This window comes from Venturia canescens, chromosome 1 (assembly GCF_019457755.1).
Source record: "Venturia canescens isolate UGA chromosome 1, ASM1945775v1, whole genome shotgun sequence".
Taxonomy (NCBI): domain Eukaryota; kingdom Metazoa; phylum Arthropoda; class Insecta; order Hymenoptera; family Ichneumonidae; genus Venturia; species Venturia canescens.
In genome coordinates this window covers 17,492,432-17,520,309 of record NC_057421.1, presented here as the reverse complement: position 1 = coordinate 17,520,309, position 27,878 = coordinate 17,492,432, and the positions used below count along the sequence as shown (strand labels likewise).

General features: G+C 42.8%; 1 protein-coding gene across 10 annotated transcripts in view; it reads left to right on the top strand.

Annotated features, from left to right (window-relative positions):
- Positions 1-27,878, top strand: part of RhoGAP100F (Rho GTPase activating protein at 100F) — a 43,638-nt gene that overhangs the window by 810 nt on the left and 14,950 nt on the right. For all 10 annotated transcript variants that reach the window (XR_006262675.1, XR_006262721.1, XM_043432935.1 and 7 more), the window contains exons 2-4: positions 2,647-2,771; positions 7,618-7,873; positions 26,604-26,717. Coding sequence is in view for 8 of the 10 variants with exons in the window: in XM_043432935.1 (XP_043288870.1) it covers positions 7,643-7,873; positions 26,604-26,717 (345 nt within the window). In the remaining 2 variants the exon portion in view is untranslated. The remainder of the gene's footprint in view (positions 1-2,646; positions 2,772-7,617; positions 7,874-26,603; positions 26,718-27,878) is intronic.

Genomic DNA, 27,878 nt, shown 5'->3' with positions numbered 1-27,878 from the left:
TTTCATTGACGGAGGGGCGAGGGGAGGGAGGGGTGGGCGAGGGGGGGGGGGGAGGAGAGGAGTGAAAAAGAAAAAAAATTAGAAATATCGTAAGAGCCCTGAGGAGATGGTGTGGAAAAGAGTGAGAATATAAACGTACGAGCCAAGACGCGAGATAAGGCGAAGAGGAAGAGAGGGTTCAAGAGAGCTAGCACGAAATAGAGAACGGAAGAGAGCGAGCGCGATGAAAAACTGGTGGGAGTGAGCAAGAGCAAGCGCGCGTACCGTGCGCAAAAGAAGGAAGAAGAGAGAGAAAGGGAGAGAGAGAGAGAGAGAGAGAGAGAGAGAGAGGAGAATACGGTGGGTCGTATCGATTTCGGGGTGAAAGCGGCGTGACGAGGACGAGCGAGTGTCGGTGTGTTGGTTACCACTGGCCACAAGGGTGGTTTAATATGGCGAATCTTCCCTCCGATTCGAATCTCCCGAAGTTTGTATTAATCTGCAATCTCGCATTTTCAAATTTCATCTCTCATTCGGCTTTTCATGAATTCTTGTCCTGGTCAATAACCTCGAAAAATTTGAAATCATCGTCAAATTCGCTCGCTCGCTGGTTCTCGAGAACTGGAGAGAAATGCGGCTAGAGGGCGGTACAAGAGGATTCCCTCTCTTGATTTTCTCCACCGTCTACTTCTCTCTCTCATTCGAACTTCCCTTCCTCTTTCTCCCTAGCATTTATCATTGTATACGCGTTACTACTGTTACTACTACTACTACTCTGCTCGTACTACTACTGCGACTACGTCCGTCTGCTCTCTCGAAGCAACTTTCCGTCCATCCCTCCTCACAAGTTCGATCCCTCGTTCCCTCTCACTTGGACTCTTACCGAACCCTTCCTCACTTTTCACCCTGCCATGGGGCTCGCAACGCGCCCTTATACACCATGGATTTCCCTCTCTCTCTCTCTCTACTTTTTCTCTCGCGGACTCTGTCGCTCGCTGTAGACACAGAGCCTTGCACCCTCTTTTATCACCCTCTGCCTTATTTTTCTCAACTTCTTTCGCTGTGCACGCTCGTTTTTTTCTTCTTTATTCTCGCCTCATTTCTTTTGTCTTCTGTCCTCCTTCCCGCTTCATTATTCTTCTTCTCGGACTCCTCTTTCCTCACTATTTTTCCTGCTCAAATATCATCTTTCTCACTTTATTCCTTTCTTTCCTCGGTTTTCTTTATTTTTCTTTCCTTTCCTCTCTCTCTCTCTCTCTCGCTCTGCTTCTTCCACACACCCGCACATACACACTCGCTCGCTCGTCGACGCGCGGAGGCAGGCTCTCGAAAAAAGGGTATATCGATCCACGGCTGGTCCGGGACATCGGCTGGCGCGCCACCACGAAATCGTGCGAGCCTCTACTTCCTCGCGCGCTCTCCAGAGACCTCGCTCGCGCTACTGGCGCTTTCTTTCTTTCTTACATCTTCGTCAATGATGATCGTAATGACCATGAGCGTAATTATAGGTCTACTGTACTCGACGCTACTTTTCTCACCTCCTTTTTTCTTATCGTTTTTCTCTTTATCTTTACTGCCGATTTATTTTCGCAAATTCTCTCTAATTTTTATTCTAAGCTACACTCAACGTGCGATTTTATTCCCGAAGTGTTTTTTTTTGCAAACGCTCTCACGAAGGATATTCAAAGTAATTTGGGGCTGGAATTTGTGTGAAAAAATGTCTTCTGGAGTCTCGTTCCGTATTTGGTGGCATGGGTGGCGGAAGCGAGGGTAATGGGTCCTGGGAATGGGGAAAATATGAATTCGCACGTTCGACCATAACGTCGTACGAATTCTTCGACAGCCGCTTCTCCATTTTTAATAAATCTCACAAAAATCGAATTAAAAAATAGCTCATAGTTTAGCTATACTTTATTAAAAATTCAGAGCCGCCGCCGATTTTTCTCTGTCAAATGATCGAAGCTGTAAATTTTGCACAATCGCCGATGCAGCAAATGTTCGGTAAGGAAAATGGGCTTGCGCAGCGTTGAAAATTAAATATTTCACTTATGTTAGGTAGAGAAAATGACTTGTCGGCTCTACGAGCACCGAGTTTGGTACTTGACTTTTAAATACCGGATACTTGTCGTCGTACATATTCGTATATGGCTCTCGTATACTCGTCTAGAGAGGAAGTAACTATATTTTATCGATTTTGCTCGTAGCAGTTTCCTGTCTTCCTCTCTCTCTCGCGTCGCGAGCGGGTGAATGCCGCGAGTCTCTCCGCCGGTTCGTCGCTCTCTCAAAGCGACTGGGCGCGAGGTTCTCTTGCCGCCGTGGTCGTCGTCTCTCGCTCGGCGGGCCCTTCGCCCTCGACGTATTCGCGGTATCCCCGTTGCCTATTGCATCGGCGTGTGGGGCTCGCCGCCCCTTATCTTTCAGGATAAATCTTAGCGTGCTGCGGTCCGAGTCTCATGGTCGCGTTGTACATGAGTTAAATATAGACCCTTAATATCTGCGCCATTTATTCCCCGGGCATCCTCGTCCTTCGCCCTCGGATCGTCGATTTCCGCGTTTCCGTATATAAATTTTCGACGGCTACGTCTCTCCAGCACCGATACGCGAAAGAGAATAATCAAATGAATCTGTAAACCGCATTGAACCACACGGAGGGATTCGTTTTTACAGAGAACGAAGTCCTCGGTGGAGAGAATATTGAACTAAGAAGACTTTGAAGAATGAGGAAAACTGAGCATACCCAACGATCGAACAAGGACCAATCGGCCCTTACAGCGAGAGATGATTTTTAGAAGGTGAGCATTTTATTCTTCCGTTTCTACTATCAACCTTTCATCGCTCGATGTTCTCATGCCAATCACAGTGTGCATGTTCTTACTAAAATTATATGCTACATGCGCTTAAATCATTGGTGTAATTGTGATTGATGTCGAAAGTGATAAATACTTAATGACGTGCGGCTGTACACCACGGTATGATAAATCTATAAATGAGACCAGATTTCTGGATATGCGATGGGAAAAACACATTGACTGTATTCTAATACGTTTGATGCCAGCCGAAATGACGTTTTGCGTCACATTTGTGTTCATTTTCGTTCGTCCAATATACCGCAGCATGTTGCTATTGTTACGTCAACATTTTGGGATGTCGAATTTCTCAGTTTGTGATTTTGTGGATTCGGAACTTACGCGCACTCTCAGAATGATCGGTGAATGTTTGTGACAAATTTACCACGAGTATTGTGAACAAATTGCACAAATTTTGGATCTTCTTTAAGTGAAAATTCATAAGAATCGTTTGAAAATTCCTGAATAATTGTTATTCGTCGTTTTCACTGTATTTTTGAACTAGAAAAAAGTATAAAGACGTATAAGTAGCAACGAATCGTACCAGAACGGATGTTTCGATGGGATAAAAATCGCGAAATTCCGTCGATACGGATCGAGTTTTCATACCACTCGAGCCATATGAGCTCCATTCTGTAAATTCTCAATTTCAAAGGCTTCTTCATGTACAAAAAAGCGAAACTACAGCTGCGCCATTGTTTTTCCTCATAATGGGTAACTTTCCAAAGAATTAACATCGCTCTCCCGATATTGCGAGGACAATTAACGCCATTGTTATAAATCGTCGACTTGCGGTTAATCGTCTTTTCACACAGAAATATGAACGTGAGTTTTCTCGTTTGTTATATTTAACGGTATCAGTACAAGGTGGATATGGTTGAACCGGTTGGCGGAGCAATGCGATTTACCGTATTAGTTGGCCAATGGCTCAAGCGCGGTAAAGCAGTCGTCGCCAGGTTTGCAGCCTCGTATAATAACGTACGAAAGTAAATCTCAAAGGCGCAACAATTCTCTTGCAGTGTGTACAGTGGGGAAAGATCCCCTCTGCTTTTCCCCCATTTCACGTCTTTGCTATATCCATCCGTTGTATTGTGTGCCTCGTAACCCTACGTTGTTATCGTTATTTCGCTCGCCTTCCTCTCGTTTACCGGATTGCATCGCATTTATGCATATAGTTTAAGGGCCACTTCGAGCCCCGGTGCAATTCGCGTATCCTCGAGAAAAGGCCGGCACACTTTGTGTGTACGAAAAGTTGTCCGGGAATAAAAAAAAAAAGATAAAGGAAGAGAGAGAGAGAAGAGAAGTGAGAATTACGATGACCCGAGATGTGCGCGGTGAGCACTCTCGATACACAAATCTTTCACGGTGGAGAGCCAAGTTTTCTAGTCCATGGAGGGGTGCATACGTGTGTTGCAATTTTCGTGCGATGCGCTGTATTATCTTGTTTATATAATACAGTGGATTTGCACGGAAGTAAAAATTGCATTTGCCACAAGGAAAGTTTACTTTTCACTTATTTTCATGTATCTCAATCGCGATCCAGTGCGTCTGTGGATAGCTTCGGAAGAGTCGGAACCTCTAAAGTTTTCTTGCACGAACTTTCGAATGGCTTTTGAACTTTGGCACGCGCTATAGAATACAGTTGGCGTTAGATAAATTTGTTGGGAATGTGGCGCACGGTATTTTAGGACTCGTCGACCGGAACGACGTTTTTCAGTGTTTACGGTACACAGAGAAGATGGTGGTTGTGCAGCTGAGATGAGAAGGTTGTGAGCGCAGTGGAATTAGCGTTTGGCGAAAACGCTCCTTGAGACGATGCTAAAACAACTATCGAACGGTTGAAAGATTCTTTTGTTTTTTCAAAAACACGCACGGAAGCTCGAGGCTATTTTAACGAACACATTTTTTATTGCTTATAAAAATGGTCATTACCCGGACCTTTTGAAATGTTATTCCGCCCGTAAAACGTCATATTCGTTGTTCCATCGATCACTTTCGGCGTTTCCACATGCATGCAGATCCACACATACTCGACTTGATATCTTTCATCCCTTCGAACGTAGCACGTATATTTTCGGCTGTATGGAACAGGCATTCTCTCTTGTTGTTGGGTCAAGGTTACTCGGGCTTTCCAACTACCCCGTAGCGCGCACCACGGTATAGCAGCACCATCGTCACATCTCACCCCTCGTCGTCGTCGACGAACTCGTCGTTGCGAGCTTTTCATTGATTCTTAATGAGCCAGTAGAAAAAGCCTGAGGAATATGCTTCCGTTCCCACAATACCTTTCCCTAAGAACGACGAAAAAGAAAACCGTACAATTTATCATCCTCGAATAGGATCAAATCAGCTCACGAGCTGTCAGGATAAATAATTAGATACAGATTCAAATGAAAATTGATTTTTCTCGGCCAAATGATTGATGCTTTACGCCGTCGAAATTTTCTACAGAAATATTTAATCAGACTGGAATCGATCTTTCTATAATCGACCAACGAAAATGCTCCTATGGGCGTTTTGAACTCGCGAGGAACGAAGAGAAAACATTTTCTGAAAAAGATTTCACTCGATCTGTCCAAAGTCACCAGGCTCCCCTCGAACATTTGCTTCTAAATTCAACACCCAACGTCAGTGTTTTATTTTTTCGCCATAACAAAATTTACATGAAATATTTGATCCATGAAATTAGCGTGTTGTGACATCAATGAAAAGGAATGTCGATAAATGGCAGGTTAAACTTTGCATAGCTTCACCCTAACGAGGATCGAGGACAGCCAAAACACACAACATAATGTACCAATCCGTGTGTAGTACATATGTAAATACACGTACGCATGTGGGCGAGCAAAACTGTGGACTTTCCATGGCTCCTATTCACGCGTTTCGGCGCGGCTTTCAAGTATACCAACCCCCACCAGTTAAGATATACATGTAGGTCGAGGCGTGATGAATCGATTATTTGTTCCTGTTCACTAGTCCCGGCGTGGCGGAGCGACACGTATATACAACTGTACGTGCATATGAATATTTCAATGAATACTTCAATTTTTAAATCCTGACGGTTTTTTTCAGTCGTCGATTTTTATTACGATTCGTTACGAATTTGAAAATTTATAAGCTCGTTGACTTCGATGGTCACGTTGGTTTTCGAGTGTCCACTTCTCTTGGGTCGACCATGCGACAGCTTTAAAGTCATCAGTCGTTACGACACGCCTTAAAAATCTCAGAAATACAGTTTTTACTCTTTGCACAGCAAAAGTGATGAATTTTACTCCACTGTAAACGAAAAATACATGAAAGTTATTGTTTAAGGTGGTTCCTCCACGAGACAGTTAAATTAGGAAATTATTTAAAGTTGGCATACGTATTGTTTAACATATGAACAACACCTCTATAAAATTTTAACAAGTTTCACCATCCCGAACCCGAGATATATGTAATTGAAGTTGACTCAATTAACACGTAACATATGGACCATGCATAAGTAAACGGCACATTATTAATTCTACCGCTAGTACTAAAATTAGGAAGTTTATAAAAAACGAGGAGGAGCTAGAGCAGGATATCACAGATATTGTGAAAAAAAATCAAGGTGATTGACCATCTAGTTTGACAGATATAGCCTCGAGAAGTACGAAGGTTTAGGCTGCATACGATATATTTTGCAAGCGAACAAGCGAATGTCGTCTGTATAGACAACCTTTTCTATGTGTTGAAGCGTAACCTGGATAGTTCCGTCAAAAAATTTACTCACGATGTCGGATCAAAAATACTTTTAGAATAAATTTTACGAAAGCAAATGATATTTGTACTATATCTGCTGGCACCGAGTACGTATATAGGGTCTTTACAAAGTTATTGATTACGATCCGAACGAATTATCAAGCCTTTTAATATGCAGACAGTACATAACTTTTGGTTGGGGCTGTCGCAGAGGATCAACCTTAAGGTCAAACTCTTTTGTTTCCATTTTCACTCTGTGCTAAAGATTGAATATGAAAAGAAATTGGGGTTTTTTGTGTTTATCCAACTTTCGGAGTGAGAACCGTAACTTTTTATTTGTAACGGCGAAATAAACATTGGGGAAGCTCAAATCTGTCGAGCTTTGGGGGAGACACTTTTTCGTACGAGCTCATCAATTCAATATACGTTGAAGCTTGTTCCGAACACGGGAGACCTTTTTATATATACACGAGAGATATGTACCGTGTCGTCGATAAAACGCGAGTTCTGTGGAGCATTTATTTTTTGTTTTCACGAATTTCCGTCGAACGAGATTGATGCCTTGAGCGTGAAAGGGAGATTAACTATCGCGCGTTCGAACATGCGATGATATTTATTTCTCCTAAAGTTCAAAATCACTTATGAAAATATTTTTGTTTTTTTTTTTCGAAAGCATTCGCTCATCGTTCAATCCTATCGTCGATTCATGGTGGACTGTTTCGTTCAGGAAACTGCTCCGATTCCTCAATCAACCGCGCAGCGTTTGACCATGCGCGGATAAATGGAATTCACTTTTCTGACGATCCTACATTGAATTTTATCAGATTTTGAAGAATATGATTCCAATCACGTGTGCCAAACGCACTGATTGGGAGGATCGGAGTGAGTAGAAAAAAAAACATGCGAATTGATGAATTCGAACTTTTAAAATGGAAGAAACTGACTCGCATAAATTGAGAATGCGTTTATCTAATTTCTTTTTATCTCAAGCCTAGAAACTTCAGGATTGAATGATCGAAGGGGTGCTGCCGATGGTTTTCAATAACTAATCAGTTGGTATTGATTTCAGGCAGTGGGCATGACGTACCGAACTAATGCAGTGGCGAAAACACGTGCGCATCAAGTACGGTGGTCGAGTTGGTGTCGGTCAAGGACAGCAGGAGCAGGTGCAGTTGCAGGTGCGGGTGGTGCAGCTGCAGCAGGGAGAGCGGGGCGGGCGACTGAGGTATCAGATCTGCCAGGAGGAGCAGCAGGAGCCTCAACTCTCGTATACTCCACGCCGCAGCTGCAGCCCGACAATCATGCTCTGCTGCGGCCGCAGAAAAGTGAGTCAATATTGAACTCTTGTCTTGAATAAATCAAAGCATTTCAGGCGCCAACCTCGACGATTCCCGCGCAACAAATACGTCAGCGTGAAAACAAATCGATGTGTTCTGGCTTTGTTCGATATTTTTAAAAATAACGTCTACATTGAAAAAAAATGGATTCAAAATTGAATTCGTAAGAAATTATATACCATTTTTAAATCTCTCGAGGTCAGGAGAACGCGAGTAGCTTTTTGTCCAGTAAACTTATTAGTGGAAAGGTATCAGTGAGAGGGTCCCTTTGGAACGGGTGTACGATCAAAAGATCCCGAGCCAAAATATCCTCGATTTGAAAATATCCTATACACTCGTGAGACTGAATGACTTGGGTATTTTTATCTCTATTAATCAAGGAAACCATTGTTATCATTGTCAACGAAACTACGTTGGAACCATGTTCGAATGTGTGTGTCTGTGTGTGTGTGTGTGTGTGTTCTTCCTGCTGCCTGCTTGGCATAAATAAATAAAAACATTAAAAAAACGAATAATCATTAAACAAAGTTACAGATATTGTGCCTCAGGATATTTTGTCTTGGGACTTACTGTCGTAACCTTTTGGAACCGGTGGAATGGGGAGAAATGACGTGAAGGGTTTTTCATGAAAAACCACTTTTAGAGTCTCGTCGATCAGTTGGCGTGCAGGAAAATGGTGAAACCGAATGAAGTCCGCCGATCAGTTGAATTCGAAGAAGCAGCTCGATAACATTGTCTTGATGACAAAGTAATGTGATTGTACCATGACATAAGCGTGAATAAATATTGACAGGGCTTTCGAATAACCTCTTTCGTCCCACGAGGCAATCTACGAACACTTTTTAGATGCCTTCGTGTTCACGTAAGAGTACGAATACTGGGGAAAGAGGCTTGTTTGCATTCGTAATTGGGCCGATTTCTTCGGAACGTTGGGAAAGTCTTTATTGTAAGAGAAAATAAAAAATCAGCGAGAATTGTACACACATACAAGCGATTCTGGAGGGTTCGTAAGCCACGACGTACGTCCGTTTACGTCGTAATCTTCTCGCTAGCTCGGCGTTTTCGATCAGTTTAACGGAGCAGTAAAACTGAACCGTTTAATTTCCTCAACTCCATTCCACCGCGTACCTTCGCAGCCTCGTAGGCTTAGCTCAATATAGTTTGAAACTCCGTACTATTAACGGCAAGTTTTACGTTGAGGATTGTCTTTCGTCGATAGAAAAAATGACTCGGTGAGACGTTTCAGGTTCGAGAAGAAAATGCTTGCAGTTAAGTGCACGAAAATGATTGGTGTACAGCGGCCTTTTCAACATAAAGCTCTGCTATTCCGTGTCCGATTTGGTTCATTGGCACACGCGAGAGCTCAAATACTCGAGCAAGAACGCGTGCGCCGCCTCACGAGAGATCCCGATGTGTATTGCCAACGTAGGTGAACAAGGAGCCGGGGAACATGACCGGAACAAGGGAGAACGAGTAAGAGAGACAGAAAGAAAGAGAGAATGCGAGAGCGACGATCATATAGGCCGGGGAAAAGTTTTACGACTTTTCTCCAGGTCGAAACTGGCATTGCTGGCATACGGAGGAATAGCTCGGCGATGCTAAACCGTTCGACGGCCCATGTCGTTAAAAGTTTCTCTCCATTATTGCCAAAAGTTAAATAAAAAATAGGAGAATAAAATTGAAATAAAAAGCGGTGGGGAGGGGCATGACGAAATGATAGATAAGAGGCTCTTATGAAGATGTCGTTAACTCTTTTTTCTGGTCAATTTTGACAGTTGACAACGTACTTTTGTCGTTAATCTCACTGCGAGTGTACAATTGAGACAAAAAAAATTATATTCTCATACGTTTTTTTTCTTACAAATTTTCAACAGTTTCAGGAGGTTCATTTCGTAATTTCACTGAATCGCAAGAGTGAACAGTGCTCACGTTAAAATTTTCGGAGGCCAAAAGAGTTCACCGAGCTTAACCAGAGAGCGTTGGGACTAAAAATCGTGATGCTACGTATTCGCGTATATAAACAACTGTTGAGAACTGACCGGTGCCAAAACGATTACGGCGCTGGAGGTAGCCTAGTAGCAAACGCTCTCCGTCCATCGTTCTCGTTTTCCATTCGTTCTCGAGGCGAACAAGGGGTGAAACTTTGTTTCACCAACTTTCCCCCTCTTTAGTTTACTGTGGCGTATGTCGTATGGCGCACAACCCTCGAGCCTTTTTCTGCGAGCCAGTTCGTTGAAAATCTACCGCGGATCGCGTACGCGAAGATGTGAAGAAGCGAAATAACGTTGACGTATTTCTCGTTACCAGGGCAACATTTTCCAATTCTTTCCTCAGTTCTGCTACCTCGAACATTCTACTCTTTGGAAAAATCGAGATTCTAGAAGCGTATGCCCCGGATATTGGCCGTTCCTGCGGGTCAGGATGGCTCGACCCAGCTGGCAAGATTATTTTATTACGTGTCGGAAGTCTGAGCGCACATTGACCGTTTTCACTAGCACCGCAATCTTAGGCTCGAAGATTTCAGAGTATTAATCGAAAATAAAATACGTCGCGAGGCAGTACTTCCGCAAGAGGAAATTCTCGAGATTAATTGATTCGAAAAAACGAAATTGAGAGCGATCAGTTTGAAACTGCGCACGGTTGATTCCCCAGTCGTTTGGCTTCGGTTCTCTTTCACCGTTTACTTAACGGGTTCTGCAGAAAAAGCTTCGGGGGTTCGAAATCCTCTCCGGGAGTATCAGTTTCGCATCCATCGACATACAAGCACGCTTCATTAGGAGGGAAATCGTTGCGAAATCTCATTAAAATGTCCGTTCGGGCTGGAGGCGCGGTCAAACAAAAAATAAATCCAAGAACAGTGGCCACGTGAAAGCAAAATTGGCAGAGACGCGTAAAACTTTACGAGCATGTGTCGTATGGAAAATACGTACGAACGTTCGTTTCCGGAGAGCGACTAAGAGTCACAAGTACACGGACTTTTACGTTAAACCTTTCGCAGGAAGGACCCTAATACTTGTATAGAGCTTCGAGAGTCGTTGAAATTTCAACTTGTCAGAATATTCAAACGGCAACGGTCCACCGTTACTCACACACGTGCACACGCGTATGTGCAGCTTCTGTAGGACGTAACAGGGGTGTATAATCGCGTATAAAAACTGCGAGAATGTTGGAAAACGAGGAGTGAAACAAACGGACGTTAAGAGGATCGAGAGCCCGTCCCGTGTACTCGTTTGACACACGCCCTTTTGGACGGGGCAAAAGGGCGGAGAATGTTGCCAAGATATAGGTACGGTCCACAGTTTAGGCGAAGCGAAGGGACGGAGAGAGAGAGAGGGAGCCGAGACAAGATTATTTAAATTCCACTAATGATGTCATTAAAATAATAAACGATGTCGTTTAGAGTAGAATGTAACCACTCGAGAGCAAAAAAGGGGGAAAGAAGGGAGGGGAGAAGGAGAGAGAAAGAGTTGCACGGATCTGTCGCTCGGAGAGCAACCGGTGAACGTTTCATTTTTTGCTTACTCTCCACTCATTGCTAGCTGCTGCACAAGCCGAACGCTCCGTGTCTTTCTTCCCGCTCCTATTTCTTCTTCCTCTCTCAGCTTCGGTCTCTCTCCCTTATTCTCCTTCTCTCCCTCTTCCAGACTCCAGACTTTCCGGCCTTCCGTTTCATCGGCCCCCGCTGGCTTTTTTCCACTGCACCGCGTAACAACCCCTTTCGCTTTGCCGCAAAAACTTGTTCGCTGTAACGCGCCGCACACGATTCATAGTGCAGTCGAAGAAGGACGGGGGAAGGGAGGGCTACAATGTGTTTTGCAGGAATCTCTCTTAACCGGTTTCGTTCGAGCGGCAATATCCAATTCTCTGCGTTTCTCTCTCGCTCCCTTCGCTACCACCGAGCCGGGAAAAAAAGCTGAGGAACCGAAAAAAAACGAGACTTTCAATGTCTCGGAGAAATACGGTCCCGCCTCATTTCCTTGGAAATAAAGAGAGAAATAATGTTGAAACAAAAAAAAAACACTGGAGAAAGAAGCGGGAAGTAACAATAACAGAGGCACTGAAATACAGCGAGAAAGGAGAACGAGAAAAAATGAAAAATATACAACTGACTCGCGCAAAAAATAGCCTAAGTATCTGCAGGCTACTGCCGTCCGATAATTTTGCGAATGCTAGAAACGCGAGAGAAATGGCTCGGGAGTCACGCGAGAGAAACCGTGTAAAAAGAAAAAACTACTAAATGGTATGTAGTGCATCGACACAAGTCTACGTGTTCGAGCATTTTACTGTAAGAGAGACGCGGAAACGGTGAGATAAATAGATCGAGACTGTGTATAAATTTCCGTTTTGAGAGTTTCCAGCTCGTTCCATCTATTTCCGCGAACACTCGTAAGAATACAGCGGAGGAATTTCCGATACGGTAGTCTTTCGGGGATGTAGTTGAAATACGAATTCGAACGTCAACGGACGCGAAAGGGAGGTGGAAAAGGGGGGGAGCGAATGGAAGATACGAGAGGGTACGAAAAGCACTTTTCGATGATCCGCACGAGTTTTGACCTTAAATCATTTGGACATACAATTTTACGAATGCCTCACGATCTCCTGTAACGTTCCGGGAAAAATCTTAATTCGAGACGATAAAGTTTCTCAGTCACTTACTAAAAAATGCTGCAAATAAATCTACGACAAAACAAACACTTTCAATCGTCCAGACTACGTGAACGAATAGACCCGTCGGAATATAAAACAACTTCGAGTCACCCTGTACGCTGGATTCGTTGGAAGTTCGCTACATTTACTTTCTGGAAGTGAGTTTAGTGCGATCTTTCTACGTATTCTTGAGGTTGGATGAACCGTTTGTACAGAGCCGTCGTTTCCATTCTTATTTCCACTGGCTCAACATCGCTACCACATGCACGCTTTTCAACCTTTCGACGAATGTGCGGCCTGTGTACTTCCACGAAGCTTCTCCTCGCTGCGGAAAACGATGCGACTTTCTATAATCTACGTACATCGTTGCACTGCCTCGAGTATAGAGTAGTACGAGCTAGTACATATCCACAATACACGAATATCGTACATCGTACGGCCCGGTGAAGTTCTCCAATGTGGTGTATACGTGATACAATATGCTTCATTTATACACCAGCCCATATGATACATAGTCGACAATTAAGAGTTAACACACGCGAACTGCCCGTTTTCCATACCAACCATTTTCTCTCGTATCACGTAGCTTTGCACAATAAACTCTTCATAACGCGTTGAAGACGACGTGATAAAACGATCTTATCAACGTGCCATGAAAAAAGGAAAAAAGTATAATTCGTCGTGGCGCTATTTCTAGTCTGGCCACATTTTTTCTCGGTGTCTGACCACATGTGGTTTATTCTACTTGAGGGGAGTGCTGCTTTGAGAAGTCAAAAAAATCGATTGTTTTCGGGAATGTTTTTGGACAGACGAAAATAACTCAGCATAGCGAACTTTTCGGTACAGTTTCGAGGATTTTTAAAAAGTATAAAAACATTGTTTTAATGTGAGAAATGCCAATTTGTACATGGCTTATGCGCCAAGTCTGATTGTCGAATTTTCTCAGCTACGTATACGCGATATTGTACGCAGCTGAGATCGTAATTATCGTGTGCAACGAAAATTCCAAATTTTTTTTCCATTTTCATATATTTTCGCTCCGTATGAGCCTGCAAAAACCCGAAAAAATTGCGAAATTTTATATTTTTAACGAGTTTGAAAAAAAATCCTTCTACAGAAGAATATCACTTCAACGTGCTGTTAAGATAGAATTTCACAATGTTTTCGGATTTTCATAGGTTCATGTGGAAGGAAAATATATGAAAGTGGAAAAAAAAATTTGGAATTTTTGTTGCAGACAATAATTACGATTTCCACAGTGTACATAGCTGAGAAATTTCGACAATCAGACTTTGCGCATAAACCATGTACAAATTAGTATTCCTCACATTAAAACAACGTTTTTGTACTCTTGAAATATCCTTGAAACTATACCGAAAAGCTCGCTATGCTGAGTTATTTCCGTCTATCCAAAAACACTCCCGAAAACAATCGTTTTTTTTACTTTCTAAAGCAGGACCCCCCTTAAAAGAACGTCGAGCTCACGGACATAGATTGTCTTCGTTTCGAACCAGTCCAAGAGGGAGGAAGAAAGGGAAATATCGAAGTTGATGGAGAAACATCAGTTATTATAAATCGCTATTCTTTTGATTGATCTACAAGAAAATTTTCCATGGCCTTGTTAATATCGTAAAATAAGAACTCAGAGAAATGACAGTAGCCCTCGTGGCCAGGGGAGATTTCTGATTGATTCGAAAAGCAGCCACGAGTTATGTCCGAACGTTTTTGTGCGAGTAAGCAAGAAATTTCAAAGGAGAATCGATCCTGCGCGTTCATATATTGAATAAAATTCATCACAAAAGTGTGAAAGGTACACGAGCAAAAGAATTCGAAGCTACACGGTTTCACGTCTTTCTCTAATCATTAAATTTATTCATTGTTCAGCCTAATTATCATTTCGGGGTAACGAGGGAGAGTGAGCCTCGGCTTTTGTCTGAGCGGAGTAGTCCTCACCTTTTGCGGTTGAGTCGAGCTTTCCGACCGACATGTATATATAGAAATACATGCGGACGTGTAAGAATACGTGTGTGGCTTTGAGGCTCCCTTTCTGCTTCTGGTATATGCGGAGTTGGGTGCTCTGTCCGTGACGCGAACTCATTATTCATCGTCCAGGAGCAGGTCTGTAGCTCTCCTCTCTACAGCCTGTCGATAACAGATGGCCAATTAAGCACCGGGGTGTAGTGCTCCGAAGGCCTTCTCTCTTTCGCGTCTCTCGCGCGTACTTCGCATTCGGTAAAGCTTTCGCTAACCTATCGTTTCACTCAACGTCACCATCGCGCCTTAGGGCTACACATCACAAAAATATGTTTCAAGAATAAAAAATCAACGCAAAAAACAGATCTTTTTCTTCTCGTTTTCTATTTTATTCGTGTTTCTTTTTGCGCTTTTTTCATATCGTGACCGTTGATGACGTGAACGGCGCGAGAGTACGACATTTTATCATCTGCTCCCATCCCTTATGGCCCACGATAAAACGCTTCGACGAAAAACCTTGAATATCCCCAGACGCACCGAAGGCTCTAATGCAAAATCAATATCTAATTACCTTTTCTCACCGTTAAACCGAAGAAATGAGAATGGCGGGTCTCGCGTATTTCACCGGTTCTATTATATTATTGCAAGCACCATGGAGCCTCCTCTTTCAAGCAATATCCAGCATGGATATATCTATCCCCGAATGCGTATATAGAATCTCCGTCGTAAAATCATAGAACTGTTGATGGGACTGGCCTGGAGGTTTTCTTCAATAGTCTGGGAGTGTGTCGTCGGCTTCGTTGAGATTTCTTACTGGATATTATAAAAGAGGGTGAAACGAAAATGAGAAGGATCTCCGATGGTACGGGGGACATCTAATTTCTGGAACGTTCTTTTTCTCTCTTTCGCTTTACCAACGTCACTTCCTTTTGTCTTTACCTCTTGTACGTTTTGTCTTATCCTTTCAATGCTGCTTCCACAAACGAGAATAAAGTCACGACCGTCGTATAGTTTCTCTATAGTCATGTCCGTCAGCGTTTTGCCTCTCAAAAGAAAATAGTACGAAATAAAAAAGAAACTGTAGCATTGAAACTCAAGTCGTGTTTGAATTTCAGCCATTTAATGTCCCTACACTCAACCATGTCAAAAATATTCTTTTTTTGTGTCAACTCGTATGCGCTTGTTCTTAGAAATTTTATTTTCATACATTTTTTCAATCGGTAAACACCTCAAAATACGAAATTCCGAGATCCTTCGATATGATTACGCTTTGGGGACAAAATAATAAAATTTATTCAATTATATTGATACTGACAGTTCCACCATAGTAAAAAGACCAAGACCCATCCCTTTTATTAGAAAAATTCCAGAATGTTTTTCTCTGTAAGCATGGCAAAAAATGTTTTCAGTCACTTCAAATGTATATATTCTAAAGAATGCTCGATTCGGTGTACACATACGTATTGGGTGTATATTCGTGTATTTACCATAGAATTTGCTATGCTGACAGTAAAAATTTGTGATTTACAATAAATTTCCACTTATCGGTAAGTGGTGGTCTGCCATGAAAATGAAAATGAAAATGAAAATGAACTGACATGACACTCGAAAACAAAACGAAATACAGTTTTCACGTGCATCACTTTTTGCTATGCACATAAAGCTGTTTAGAATTGAAGGAACAAAAAATTTCAAATTTCAAAGATGCTGTTTGTAATCGGTGGCTAAATACTTTGAAAATTCTTGAAAAATAATATATTCTTCACTATACAAAACGAGTCGGTTTTCTCCCTTCACACCTAGCGATTCCCTGTAGAAATCGCTAGGTGTGAAGATGATGAATGAACCATTGTCACATGATGTCGTAGCGATATTTAAACGGGCCATTAACTTATGGTAAGCTATGCATATCGCCGCTTATGTATTTTTCCAACATTTGAGACCTCGAGCCTCTCATCTATCCACAAATCCATGAGAATTATTAATCTTCAGAAAGTTCGTGTTCCCTCGCTGCTCTCCATCTGCTTCTCTCTCTTTCCCTCTGTACCGCCGCGGTGGCTGCGTCTCCTTGTTGCCGTAGGTTAGGAAAGAGGCCACAGAGGACGTAATATTCCCGGTGGAGTAACCAGAAGCACGTTCACTCGCATCCTATTTCCCACACCCTCGAAAACCTCGGCAAGGTTTACAAGATTGTGAAGCAGATGGAGAAGGGGCAAAAGGGAAGCCTCGTCCTATGCTTCGAGGCTCGAGGGGTTGAAGCCTGCTGTACTCTTCACGTGTATCTATGCACACATACACACAAACGAACACATACATTTTTAAATGCATCTATATACATATACTTTAGCAATATGTGTTAGGGAACTCGAAGTTTCCTCCCTTCTCCTGTTCGCCCTCTCTCTTTCTCGGTAACATTCTATCGCTTCACTTTTCCCTTTTCGCATCCTCTCCAACTCAGCTGTCTCTCTCAATCTCTTTCTCACTTAATATATATATTCTGGTTGGCGGTAGCCCGCGGGAATGGGCCGCTGAGCCCTGTGTGTGCGCGTGTGTTCGTCGCAGTCCTCTCGGTTGGTGCTCGACGCGCGTTGTAATTTTCGACATCGACGTCGTCGTCGGGTCTCGTCTGCTATCCGCTTGTGTGTTGGCTCACCGCATAGCCTCTCGGTTTCCGGGCTTTCCTCACTTTGCCCGGCAGTAGGTACTATTACCTTCTCCTTTTTATTTCTTTTCCGCCTTCATACATGACATATATAGTGCTCTGACACTATTACTACCGGCGGTGATAGTTAGTCAAGGAAGCAGTTGAAAACCCCCAGAGCCCTTCTTCTCGCTTTCTTACATTCTCAATATATTCGTTTATCCCGCTTTTCCAACTTAAAAATCACTCGGCACCACCGCACAACGAGACTCGTTGGCTTCTTTTCAAACAATTTCCCAACGAAATGTGTGCCAACTGCGGGCCAAGTTTCCACTGTCTTTCAACCTTTCACACTCCAAAAAATCAATCCATTTTCGTGCTGGAGAAGCAGGGGAGAGTGAGGGAATTCCGGACGCAGGGTAAATATCGACACCGCAAATTTTTTCAGCAATTGTTTCCCATGACCATAAGAAAGTCGTTCCGCCAAATGATGGATTTTCGGGGCTCGGAGGGAGGGAAACGGAGTACCGTGTCAGAGCAAAATGTATAGTAAAAAAGAGTCCGTCAGTTTCACCGCTTAATTGGAAACCTTCTTTCCACCGTGTGTATGTTTACCACGTAAAAGACTTTTGGAGCAATAGTCCGCAAGTGATTCGATCGTGCGAGAACTCGAGTGAGAAATCGATACGAAATAGTATACGTTTTAGAAGAAATTTTCACGTCCAGCTCGGTCTGCTTTTATCGAAAAATGGCTCGTTTTCATTTCGATGTGTATGAATGTAAAATTATCGGCATTTTCGAAAAGAGACGGGGAGTAGGATGTCTGAAACGTTGGGGATGTGGGAAAGCAACTGGCATCGTCGATTGGTTCGACGCTCCATTCTTATCGGTTCGGCACGTCGCAACGCGCCCCGAAGTTCGGAGGGCATCTCGGAGTTCTTGTCCTTCTTTTTGCCTCCCTTTCTCCGAGCAGTTCCTCGTACATGGCCTCGGCTCTGGCTCGATTCGGAGGGGTCGGTCGGCAAGGGCGAGAGATCGTACACACCATTTCGATTGGGTCTGACATTTACTAGCCCGGACGCGCTCGAAAAGACGGGATGAGAAAAGTGAGAGAGTCGAGTGGCAAGTTATGCTATACGTACACACTTGCTATTCGAATCGAATATCCCGAGAGCGTGGCTTCTGTAGACGGTCTTCGTGCTCCACGCTATTTTTCGTTTTTTATTTTCTTCAGAAAAAAGTTGCAGCTATACAATTGGTGGTACAAATTTTCTCGGGTAGTTACAGATAAAAGGCATTCAACTGTCGACGTGACAACGATATTCGATGAAATTTCTATCGAAATAAAAGTGAAAAATTGCCATGTCTGCTTTCACGTATCGCGAAAAAAATCAATAAAAATGGAGAAAGTAAATCCACATCATGTCGGTGTACATGATAATATTGCTCGCGTCAGTACAGGGCACTCGCTCTCTATCTCAGTTTCGCACGATTTATTCGTCGGGGGAGAGGAGCGGAATGAGCTGTGCTACCTCGGCTTGTGCACAGAATAACCAAGATTTCTACAGTGTCAACGAACAATCAACACAAGCGGTTAGAACGAAGACTGTGAAAAGTTGGAAGTTTGATCATGCCCACACCATTTTTCATTGAAGAATACAATCTTTTATTTTTTTTCTGCGCGTCTTTCAACACTTCACCTTGTTATACCGCGCTCTTCAGGATTCTCGGTGCAAAAGAAATCCAGCACCGTTTGAATGGTCGAGAAGAAGGAAAACTACGTGAAAAGCGATTCGACTTTGGTCCAGCCTTCCTTCTCTTAAGCTTCATTGACCTGGTTGGACTGGATGGATCGCTTTGCATGCTCAATATCGACCGGCTCGCTTTGAACCAATTGTATTTAGACGAATCCGCTCATATACGTATATATGTGTTACTTCAACACAAGATCAGAGAATATACCCGCTCTTTATCCTCTCTCTGTGCTCCATTCTCGCCCTCCGTGTCTCTCTCTCGTACTAGGTCAACAAGCGCAGTGTCTCTGCCTCGATGTCTCATGATCGATTGCAATGCCCCAAAACTCTAGCGCAGCTACGTCTTCGTCGAGTCTGAATATAGTTTGGACCAGGAATAGAACATCACGAGGGAATTCGGACATCATCCGGACGGCTAGATCCATCACGAAAGAGTGTAGAATCGATTTGCGAAGGGAATATAAAAAAGCATTGAAAAAATGAGCTTATTCATGGGAACTTTAATGATTCGGGTATTGAAGTGAACGCTTTTTTAAGGGGATCTACCCCACAATTAGACGGGCAAAAAAAGACTATTTTCGTGAATTTTTTTGACCTGTATAAAAAGTGTTAGGCCTAAAAAATACACACTCTTAAAATACACGAAATGTTTTTTTTTTTTTTTCAATTTATTTTTACTCACTCTTCGTACAGAAAAATTGGTGAGGCGACGAGTACAATAACAAAGATGGGCGTACGCTGGAATGGATGATCGGCGAAAAAAGGAAAAATGGTTTTAGATTCGATAGGTAAATGCGGCTATAGCGCATATCATACGATTTTTGGTATTTTCAAAAATGACAAAGTGGTGGCCATTTTTCCAAAAAACTACGAAAAAGCACGTTTTTTTTCATCGTTTTTAACAAAAAAATAAAAATAATTCCACTCACAATTTCAAAATTCGTATGATATGCGCTATATAAAGGAAATGTGGTAAAATTTTGGTAAGGATCGGTCGAATAGCTTCGGAGATTTTATCAACGAGCCGTCCGAAAACGTAATTTTGAGAAAAACGCGTTTAAACAAGGGCAGGTACGTACTAGCGTGCTCAGACAGCCGAGTAAACGTCACTCAAAAGTACACTTGGACTGGTCAGATCTTTATAAAATTTTAGTATGATGAAAGATGCGATAAAAAATCGACTTTTTGAAAATTCTCGTTAGGGTAGACCCCTTAATCCGTAATAGGGATGCAGCGGGATCCAATCGCAAAAATACGGTTATTCTACCGCGCAATTATCCAAGAATCAATTTGAAGTCCCACCGTTCTATTATGAAAGAATCAACCATTGACTCAACACAACTACAGTTTGATCAGAGCGATTAGCTTGAAACACTTGCACTTTTTATGGCCGATGGAGGACTACGAAGAAAACATAAATATAACGACCTCGGTATAAGCAATTGTAGTGGATTCCAGGAAACGACAAGGGTACCTGCTCAGCAGAGAATATTCTCTGAGAATTTTCTATTACGCGAGAAGCAAACGGTTACCTGGAAAACTTGATTTATTAAACGATACGGGCCGGAGGTTTTCTCGAGATACAGCAACCGGTGTATAACATGTGCACGCGGAAAGACCATACTCGTGTGTTGTCGCGAGCTATCGATTTGAAACGGAGTTTCGCGTGTCCACGTACTTACCTTACATTGCTAGACCACTGTGATTCGAACTGAGTGACCTGATGGACAGACCATAATCACATACCTCATTCCATGTTACAAAAAAGATTCTATTTAAGAATTAGACATTTAAGGTAGGCGGTGGTTGTACGATTTTCTTCGAATTTTCTGGCCTGCTGCATCCACGATTATTTATAATGGGTTAGGGGCGAGGGGAAATAATTAGTTTAGGGGAGAAGGAGCAACGAATTGGTTGAGGGTAAGACAATTCATTATTCTCAAATCAAGTTCAAAGGATAATTGAGTTCTCGAATTATGGTATCGAATTCGCTTCTTTCACGAGTCTAAAGGAGATATGAGCTCGCGTGAAACTACACTTTTGTGGCTTATCTGAAATTCTTTCCAACTGATTAACCTGGACCTAGTTTTTGTGAAATTTCATCTCGCGTCTGGGTACTAAATCCATCGGAAGTAGCCGACAGGCAAATTTTTCGTTTCAAGATTATCTTTCGGATTTTTTTTCAACATCCAGCGATAAGACGACGTATAATTCCAAGAAGTTAACATCGTCGGAGCATCCACAAAGTGAAACGTGCGCATGTGATGCGAAGCTCCGCATATATACTTTGCTCGGGGTGAGCAACGAGTAAAGTCCTGCGAATTCGTATGCAGACGCTTCTACACTGTTGTGATATTTGGCAGTAAAAAACGTGGAATTAATTTTTAAGAAAATAATAAAGTGGAGACGAAAAGAGCAGGCAAAGCGTCAGAAAATATATTACCGACCGGTAATGAAAGACGAAAGATCCACACAATCATAAAAGAGAAAGAGAGCGAGAAGAAATTTATCTCTGCGTATCTGAAACTACAGGAGGAACTGCATTCACCCTTTCGCTGTCTCTATTTCTCCTATTCCCTAGTGGATTTGTGCTGTTGAATTTCGAAACGCAGGCGCGTTAGGCGGGCTATAATATGGCGAAGAAGCAAGGATATACTAAGATTTGCCGGTAGGAAAGACTCCCGCGAAGCCGAAATATGAGAAATATTAGACTCCCTTGATTCCCTCAGCAAAACCCAAATGTATTATTGCGTGGACGAATCCAAAAGAAAGAGCAGCACGCAAAGAAAGTAAAAGGACGAGGAAAATGAGCGAAGAGGGTGTGCAGAGCCTTCATACCGAGTGCTTTAATTCCATCGACGTTGAGCCCGCGTGCGTACGCTTGCGTGTGCGCCATTACTATTTTCATCGCGCGCGGTTCTCGAGAGCAGCACAGCAGTGTACGTGCTGTACGCAAGAGAACGGGGGAGTCGCGGAGGGCGGAGAGAAGGAGAATTCGTAGTGAAGGAAAGAACGCGAATGGAAATGAGAAGGAGATAAAACCGCTGCAAACCGTGCGACCGGTTACTATACTACGGCCATTACTACTACGAGCTTCCAGTCGCCGAAGAGGATAAGAGAAAGGATCGTGAAGAGAGGCAGCGGGTATACGAGGGAGTGGGAAATACTACTACGCTCTCTGAGTTCGTTCCTCGAGCGCTTGCTCCGGTGCTCATCGTCGGCGCAACTCTCCTGACACCCCCTGGGGCCACCTTTCGCCGTATAACCTCCGCCGTTTTCCTTATCCTTTCCTCTCTCGTTCCTGGCTCGCCTCTATCTGCGTCGTCAATTCTCGTGAAGCTGAAGATGCTTTCGCTCTCGACCTAGCCTGCGATCATCGAAGCGTCTGGTGGCGGGGGAATCCAACACCGCGGATCTACAGTTATATGTCATTTACCGCATGATTTCTCTCGCCGTTCCCTTTTTGTCTTGCCGGGTCGTTGTTGTTGCGTTCCCGTTCCGATATCCGCCATTTTCGATGGATTCTCAATAGCACTGTTACCGCGGTAAACGATGTTTACGATCGACGTTCGTACACCTTGTAACGTGAGGTGGCTGCTATTGGACGCGTGTTTAACCGATCCCTCTTGTCGCCAGAAAGGCTTTCTCGTAGGGTTCGATATCGCAGTTTATTCTGTCGAGTGCTAAATATCAAATGCTTTTTGAAATGTTGAATTAGCCAACGACTTATTGAGATCTGTTCCATTGAATCTTCAAATTTCGTGTCAGGCGCCTGCAATACGAAGAATGAAATTTTAGGAAATGATCGTTGCTGCGGTGAAAGAGGAAAATCTATCGCACGAGTATACGCTCGAAAAAAAAGTGATGGATGCGACGACGAACGAATATGAAGGGGCAATCGATGAGTTGTTTTCTACGGAAGCGAATCGAACGATCAGCCTCCACGTCAAACCTCGATTCCCTCTCGCAGTCAACGTCGTCGACGTTATCTCGTTGACCTGCCGGCTTGAGGTCAAGAGGGCTTAAGCCTTACGGAGGAAGTGGAGCGCTCTAATCCTACTTTTCCCTGTGGAACGAGAGCCACGCTTTTCTCCGAGTCGCGCACTGCTCGTCGTGTGCGGCGCTGTTACACAGTGTGTGTCCTATGGCTATAGGCCGCGCTACCTGCTTCGAAGACATTTTTTCTCTCCTCATACCTCAAGATTCACCGAGCCGGTGTTTTTTTACTATACGCAAGCGTCTCCCTGCAGTTAAGCGCATGCTTCGATGCTTCGTAAGACAAAACCCGCCGGTAAGCCTTTCTCCCTTTGTGTGTGTGTGTGTGTGTGTGTTTTCTTACAGGGAATCCCGGTCTACTTTGTCATACAAAAGCCGGGCCGATTGAGTTGGGATCGAATTCGGTCGCGAGGAGCGACCAAAATTGAATTAGATTATAATATACCGAGAGCTCCATTTATAAACAAGTCATCGATTCGAACTCAAGCCCTTCCAATCCTACGTGAAATTCTCTCTTCCTCTTTTACTTGTAGCATTATCAGTGGAAGCTAAACGCGCGTCGAGGGACTCAAAATAACCGAATCGAATTAGGAGACCCAGTTTTTTCACTGGTCAAAATCTATCTTTCGACTCTCCCCAGAAAATCGTTAAAGTCGCAACGGATTATTTGGATCGATATATGAAAAAGGCCGGACCGGCGCCAAGTGTATTTTATACATTTTACAAGGGAATATATAACGTTAGTGCGCACGAGGTTGTAGGCATTTCAATTTTTTTCCTGAATGCAACGCGCGCGTGGTGTTGAACGCGAATTGATTTATGGCCGGAGATCTGCTTGAGTGACACGAAATGTGAACGAGTTCATCCCCCTCTTTCCAAACTGCTACATCCGAGCGAGCATTTCAATAGGGGTCGTGGGGGCGGGAGGGGGCTGAGGAACGCGTGATTTTCCGGAAAGCCAAAGTCCGTAAAGCTCCCCTGACAAATCCACAAGCATCGCATAAAAATCTGCGGTTCCCATAACTCTTGGATCCCTCGATTTCTTCTAGACTATTTTCCATGGCGGGGGGCGGTCGCGGAGACGGTTACGGGACGATGCACACGACGGAGCCGGGCTCTGTAACGTAGTCGAGGCAGATAAAGAGAGACGAAACGTGAAACTACCATTCGTGACGTCACACCGGGTCGATAATACCCCACACACCCTTCTGTGCCTGAGAAGACAGGGAGGTTTCGCGCGAGCGCACAACCAACCAAAGTACTACATTGCCGGGTTGCTTATAAATACATAAATATCTGTCTACATGTGTATATATCCGGGGTAGTTTTTCCCAAACATTCTCATCACTTGCGAGCACTTTATTTCGACTCCAATGCGATCATTCGAACACGAATTATTGATGATAATTCTCATAACTTTGAGCCATTGTTTCAACGTCGTTAGACTACTAACGATTGCAAAATATGTGATACGAAAGTACTCCAAATTGCAGTGGGGTAATTCGCTTCTTTCAACGAATGCTGAGCTCTGAAAACTTATGTCTATCGAGCAGCTTCGTTGTACACGGAGAGAATTAAACGGTAATATTTAGTGTGAAATTCACTGTAAAATTAACCGGATATATTTGACTGCGGGGACAAGTTAACGAAAAATATTTATTCCAGTAACTGTAAAATTTTCAATATTTTGCCGAATTTAAAATTTTATAATAGTAAATATTGCAGATTGTGAAATTTACGGTTCGTGTATCAAGAGACGCGGTAGCGGCTCGACGCCATGTATTAAAAGAAAAATACGAAATTGGTGACGATTTTTTTTTCCATTTTTTAATAAAATTTACGAAACGTTTAGCGAATCCTACGTTGCATCGCGGTTAAATGTCTTTGCTTTGAGCACATAAAAAGAATGGAGAAATAGCCCTACCATGTCCCCAGCATAAATATACGTACAAAAATTTTTACAGACTGCAGCGTCGTAAAATTCACCGTGACGTCAAAATTTACTAAATACTCCGGTAAAAGTTCCTACTGTGAACAATGAATGTTATTATTTTTATAGGAAAATTCTTTTCCATAATAATGTCACGAATCGCAGCTCGTCACCGCACTATCGTTACCGAACGGTCATTTTTCAAATTTAATTCTCTCCGCGTGTCATTATAATTACCGTTTAGTGTGCTAATGTAGTTCTATGCAGCAGCAATAGAGAGCAATCGAGTATTTATTTATCACACCGTCTCGTCAAATACCATTTCACTACTGTTTCCAACAGTTTTGTTATCATTTTTCATCCGACTTACTTTCCTGGGATAAGAATCGATAGAAAAAAATTGAGATACCCGACCTACCAGAGAAAAAACGAGTATTGTATGTCTCCCGATGGTTGGGGATTGTACTTTCGATATATACATACGGGAGAAAATGAAAGAAAAACTCTTGGCAAGCATCCGAGTACACCTTCACCATAGCAGTCGTGCTTCCGATATCTCGGACTCGCAACGTTCCCGTTCAACCAACTCTGGTGGCTCTATATCACTGAGACTCGTTGGGCCGGCTCGCTGCTGCGGGCTATATCGACCATGCAGGACCGCTGGTCCCAGCTGCAGCACGCTTTAACCCAAATTGATGAAATCATGATGTAGTATATGAAAATATATGGCAACGGAGGAAGGAAAATGAATGGAGTACTGGAATACAGCACATGTGTGCTGTAACTCGAAGGGAAACTGCAAGATTATCGCATTGACGTAGGAAGTGTGATAAGTGCCCGGATTATAATGCTCTGATCAAGGAAGTGTCGATGTTCGCGCATTGAGAAGGAAATTAGTGTTACTGGATGGCTTGTGTCAATGGTATTACAATTTTTTCGGTCTGGATGAATTTGCATAGTTTGAGCTACAACTAGTGTCCTTGGGTAACAGTTTTTTGTTGCTTTTGTTCCGAGGGGTACTCCGAAACACGAGATTTGGTCGTTGAAAAAGTTTTTCATTCTCGTTGTATGAGGATTCTGAGGGATTTCGAGGCATAACGTGCTTGGCAGATGGAATCGTAATTGAAATTTCCGAGGACTCGAGTCTTCGGTCGCCGTCTGGTTTTACGCTGTTGCTTTTTCGCTCCGATTTTCCTACAATGGGAGACAAATTTTTTTAGTTATTTGACGAAATGTAATAGGAGAAATGTTTGCGGAAATGGGAAAGCTGGAAGCAATGTAGAGCAAGGTGAAACCGAACGATGGGCTTATATACATAATACTTCGATGTAGAGTCCGAGAAGAAAATGCAGCCAAACGCGGGCGCGTTTGGCATCGAAAAGCATAGGAATGTACAGAGAACGAGGAAGAGCAGGAAGTACGTGTAGAACCAAATTGCATATCGATTATCGATTATCGTGCCGAACCAGCTATTAAGAATTGCGTTCGCTTGCCTCTCCTCGTTGCACAAATTTACACCGAGTCCAAACCCCTCGTAGTGGATTGGCCGGAACGTCGATTTTCATTAAGCATTTATGCCGTTTGTATGGCACACAATTCCTCGAGAAAGTCTTCATCACGGTCAGCAGTGTAAATCAGTGATGGAGAAAATAGCGATACGAATACTAATTATGATATTACCAAGACCCGGACTTAAATAGCGAATTATTTGAATTAATTAACCAACTGTCAAAATGAAACTCGCATTTATACAAACCCTTTGACATGGAATTGTAGGAGGGGCGGGGAGAAGTGACAGACATAAGCGCCAGTCCCGGTCGGCAGGCACCTGCCAACCAGTTGCGCCCAAAGGAACCACCCCCGATGGTTATTCAGGGCGACTTCAGAAAGGTAATGAAACACCGCTGTTTGACGTCCAAAACGAGACAGAATCCAAATGTCAACATGATTTCAGTTCGAGTTTAAAGTTTATGAAAATACAATTCATTTCGTGCTGATTGTTACGCACACTTAAGGCCGGGGTGACGACTATTCGGTGGAAAAAAAACCCAGTTTTAAGAATTTTTTTTGACGCTATAGGTAATAGCAAATTAATTATATGGATTGTGACATCATATTACAATATACAGACAATATTTTGGGAATTTTTAAAACTCGAACGTCAATAATTAACTCGATGGTAGCAAATCTTGAGAGGCACTCCAGAAAAAAGTTGTTCATCGGTGAACAGTATATAAATCGAAATCTACTTGACAGATCGTTTTTAAATTTGGCATGCTATACTTCCTTACACAATGGACCAGGTGTCTACGAGAGCATTTTTTTTTCGATTTTTTGCATTTTTTGTGACACTTAGAAGTGAAAACACTGATTTTCGCCTTAAAAATGAGCTTGTTTGTTTATTGTGAAATTAGTAATTATGAAAAATTGGAAAAAAACCCTCTAGCAAATACCTGATTAGTTGTGTACGGAAGAAGCATGCCAAATTTCAAAAAGATCGCTCGAGTAGATTTCGATTTACACTGTCGACCGGTGGACAACTTTTTTCCAAAGTGTCTCTGCTACCATCGAGTTAATTATTGATATTCGAGGTTTAAAAATTCAGGAAATCTTGTTCATATATTGTATTATGATGTCACAATCAATAAAATAGATTTGTATTATCTGCAGCGTCTAAATAAATTCTTTAAATTTATTTCACCGAATTGACATTACCCGGGCCTTAACTCGAAGCTTCAACGTCGAATGGGAAATGGCACATGATTCATGAATTTCATGTCGACGCACAGGATACTCTCGTTTTAGATTCTCGGTAGTTAAAATTTTCCCGCACGACACTGTACGCGTCGTGACCTTTGCCAGGAAATTCACTCGACCGATTGTTTTATAGTGCGTAAAAAAAATTCTTGTGAATTCAATTAACTTTCAACATCGATTTCGAAACTCTGAAACTCAGAGTCGGTAAATAATCTCGATTTTTGTGTATGTCGATAAATTTAATGAATATATTTCGTACTCGATATCTGAGATCGCTCTGGCGCTATAAAATCG